General features: G+C 46.4%; 1 protein-coding gene across 1 annotated transcript in view; it reads right to left on the minus strand.

The window, feature by feature from the left end:
* Nucleotides 1-2,894, minus strand: part of Rcan3 (RCAN family member 3) — a 29,579-nt gene extending 26,685 nt beyond the window's left edge. Inside the window, exons 1-2 of the mRNA XM_004637727.2 lie at nt 2,812-2,894; nt 1,914-2,168 (exon numbers count right to left, since the gene is read on the minus strand). Coding sequence (XP_004637784.1) covers nt 1,914-2,108 — 195 coding nt within the window. The 5' untranslated portion in view covers nt 2,109-2,168; nt 2,812-2,894. The remainder of the gene's footprint in view (nt 1-1,913; nt 2,169-2,811) is intronic.
* Nucleotides 2,895-4,019: the final 1,125 nt, after the last annotated feature.

Genomic DNA, 4,019 nt, shown 5'->3' on the forward strand with positions numbered 1-4,019 from the left:
AGAAGAAGAAGAAGAAGAAGAAGAAGAAGAAGAAGAAGAAGAAGAAGAAGAAGAAGAAGAAGAAGAAGAAAAGGGCCGGGGAGATGGCTTAGTGGAATAAGTGCTTCCCTAGCAAGTGCAAGGGCCTAAGTACAATCCCCGGTTCCACCAAAAAAAAAAAAAAATCAACAAAAACTTATCCCTTTGCCAAAAAGAGAGAGGAAAGGAGGGAGGAGGGAGAGAAAGTAAGGAAGAAAAGAAAAAGAAAGAAAAGAAAAGAAAGATCAGTCCATCACCAAGAACTCATCCCGTTGGCCAGGTAAAAAAATTCTTGGGCTGGGGTTAAAAATTGTAAAGCTCCTGAAAATGTGTGAAAACTAGGAAGGAAGATTTACAAATTTCTAAATTGCGACTGAACTTAGGAAAGGAAAAGAAAACAACAGGAAAAGACCAGCGGAGGGCACCGTGCCCCTCTCCTCCCCCGCAGGGTGCCCTGCTCCCAGCCGGGCTTCCTTCCAGAACTCCAGAGCCTCCTGCCCCGGTCTCTCCTCTGCCCCCTAGCGGTCACCTGATGCTACCACGCACATGTCCGGCAGCCACCCCTTGCTGTAGCAGCGCTACCTTCACCCACCCTCGCCTCATCCCAGAGTGGCGCTCTTGACTGCAGCGCCCTTCCGCTGCGCCCCACCACATACAGAACGGGGCGCTCTTCCCGGACACGGCCCACATTCCCGGCTGAGCTCTTTCACAAATTCTGTCTCCTCTCGCCCCAGTTCCTTTTTGTTTTCCTGCAGAAACCCTGCTCCAACACCATGCAACGCCATGTCCTCTGGGGAGCTCTCCATCCCAGCTGGCCTCGAGCCGTCTCCCTGGATGCCGCGATGTACCTGCACGTGCTTCCAAAGGCAACTCGCGCACCGCAGAGGCTGTACCGCTCGCGCTCTGCTCCCTGAAGCAGCTGGCACAGGGCCTGCCACACTGTGGGCACTCGAGTATGCACGGATCAAACTACCCAGCTCCGCTCCAGGGAAGTCGCAGGAAGGAAGGGCTCCGAGTACGTAAATACCAAGTTAAAGGGCCAGTGATATATTTTCAGAGAAAGTTTCAGAGCATAAAATATGTGTATGTGACAAAAAATATTTTTCTTCTGTGGGACTAGAACCTATACGTTTTTTGTGAAGTTATGAGGGTCAACAACAGACACAGACAGACAGACAGACAGACAGACAGACAGACAGACAGACACACCCCTCTCTTTCCAGATACAGGGGAATACATCAGTTCATAATTCTGGCTACCAGTCCAATCAGATGAAAATCCAATAGAATTCAACAGTTAAGTTCAATGTTGACCTTGTGGGGAAATTTGATTCCATTCTTAGCCAATTCAGTTCTCGACTAGGATTGTGGAAAGGATTAAGTTTGTGAACCACGGCACCGCACTAAATAATAAATGAACTAAAGGAGGGCAACCTTTAAAAACAATTCACTCTATTCTTTTCCCCAGTCAACGTGTAAAAATACAAGAACTGCTAGCTAACAGTGCTGTCACGATGGAACCATCAACAGGCTCTACAGAATCAGCCCCAGAATAGTGCTGGCTCCTTCTTTGTGACTCCCAGTGAACATGAAGCCAGGTGACAGGTCACGAGTTTTTCCTCAGTTATGGTCTCCAGAAATGAACGAACGAATGAATGAATGAATGAATGCATTGAATGAGACTTCATTCAGAATTCACTAAAAGGCAGTGCTTTTCAAAACATTTTTCAAAATATTTGAAATGTTTCCCATCTGCTGCACATGTACTTTTAAAATGCAATAAAAAATGTCTACTGGTTGATGAGTGCTTCCTCTACTTCGTCTGTCATGGACCCCCGAAGCTCCGTTCCCCCAGTGTGGATCCCACAGCCTAGCACCAGCAGGTTGAGGGCCTACCTTCTGTTCCTGGACTTCAAACACTGCTTCGTGGACGCTGCAGGCAAAGAGGGAGGTAGGCAGATCGCTCAAATCCATCATCTCTTCCAGATCGTCTTCATTTTCACCAAAAACCATCTCTTCTTCCTCTTCTTGGTCACTGCTACAGAGATCTGACTGGCTGTCATTCCAAGATTTCATATTGTCCCTTAGCATGGTCCCCTAAAAGACAGTCTTGGCCGTTTTGAAAATTCTAGGATGTCTACCAGGCACCTGCTGGTAAAACAAAAACAACACAGAGATAAAACTTTGAAGACCACATAATGGTTCAATCAATCAGTTTCTCCAGACAGCAATTCATCAAGTGAAGTAATTTTAGCCAGGGAAGATCAATCAGAATTTAAATCAAGTCATCTCAGTCCTCATAAATGAATTCCATGCAGGGGAATTAGATTTGCTTAGCATATTTTGCAAGGCAATGATATATTATGAAGAAAAGGGCTGGCCAGATAGCTCAGCAGATTAAAGTGAATGCTTAGGTAAATGCAGGGGCTGGGGTTTGATCCCCCGTGTGCTGTGCCAGCCCCAATCCCAGGGTGCACTGAGACAGCAATTGAGACTGGGTGTGGTGGTGTGTGCCTGTGATCCCAGCCCTTGGAAGGCTGAAAACGGGAGGATCAGTATGAGTCCTATTTGCGTAGAGAGACCCTGTAGACCCTGTACTAAATACATTAAAAAAAGTTTCCTAGTGAAACTGGGAAAGAAGGGATAAAACAAGATTGTATCAATATGTACACTAGTTTACAAGCACTAGGAAGGAAAATGTGAACCAGAGCTGCTTTCACATATTTGTTTTGGGTTTTAGGTCTAAAACACTGGAAGTGGCAAAGCAGAATCAAGCCCACACGGATCCACTCACCATCTGCACCCTGAAATACGGTCTGCAGTGCGCTGGCTGTGTCTTTCTCATCCAAGTTTTTTTTTTTCCCCCTTTGAATATCGCCTCCGAAGAATTACATTACTCAGAAGCAAACATTCTCTCTAAAGTCAGTTTGTGTGCGTTTGTATTAAAAATATTTACAGTTGGCAAAATTAAACAGAGAACACAACCCACAAGGGGTCTTTTTCCAAAATTTTTCAACATCACTAATTTAAAGCCAGAGGGACCTGTAGTGGACAGTTCAGCACCAGGACAGAATCTGTCTTCCGGGACGGATTGTGCCTGCCTGGCTCCTGCATGGAACTGCATGCCACACCCACTGAGCAGAGTCCCACAGACAGGACACATTCTGAGATGTCAACACGGGTATTAAGAAAAACCTATCAGGCATGGAAACCTGAAGTGAGCACGATCGTGGCTCCTTAGATACGTTCTGATTTGTGACTTTCTATTTTATTTCAGAGAATACAAGGCCACAACTATACCACTTCTATAAAGCATATTACAGAATGGCAAGATAAGGTTTTGTCAGTATTCTACTGCATCCATTAAGCCTGATTCTAAAACGTACTTGTTTATGTTCTCTGAGAGCCTACTGCTTTGCACTGGGGGGTATCCATGAATAAGACATGGTTCCTAGGGCCAGCCAGATAGCTCAGTGGACTAAAGCGCCTGTTTAGGCAGGCACAGGGACCGGGGTTTAATCCCCAGCGTGCTGTGCTGGCCTTGCCCCTGGGGTGCGCTGAGACTGCAAATGAAACCAGAAATTGTGGCACATGCCTGTAATTCCGGCGCTTGGGAGGCTGAAAATCAGGAGGATCACTACGAGTTCAATCTGTGTAGTGAGACCCAGGAGACCCTGTTCTATATACATTCAAAAAAAAAAAAAAAAAAAAAAAAGACAAGGTTCGTACCCTCGCGGAGTGCCCTCTCACCAAGAATTTCTCCAGCGATGCTAGCCACACCGTGTTCCTACCGTGTGGAACTCTTGTCCTTTTTACGGTCTGTTACATTCCCCACTTCTCATCCTGCAGTGCTCCTTTGCTGTGGCAAATGAGTGTCCGCGTTCACGGTCCCCACCAGGGGATGCTGCTCCACCTTTCTGCTAACTTCCTGCAAAGAGTCACATGTATCTATTGCGCTCGCTTCCTCCACACCAGACACTCCTGAATTCACTCCTGGATGTC

This window comes from Octodon degus, unplaced genomic scaffold (assembly GCF_000260255.1).
Source record: "Octodon degus isolate 3935 unplaced genomic scaffold, OctDeg1.0 scaffold00092, whole genome shotgun sequence".
NCBI lineage: Eukaryota > Metazoa > Chordata > Mammalia > Rodentia > Octodontidae > Octodon > Octodon degus.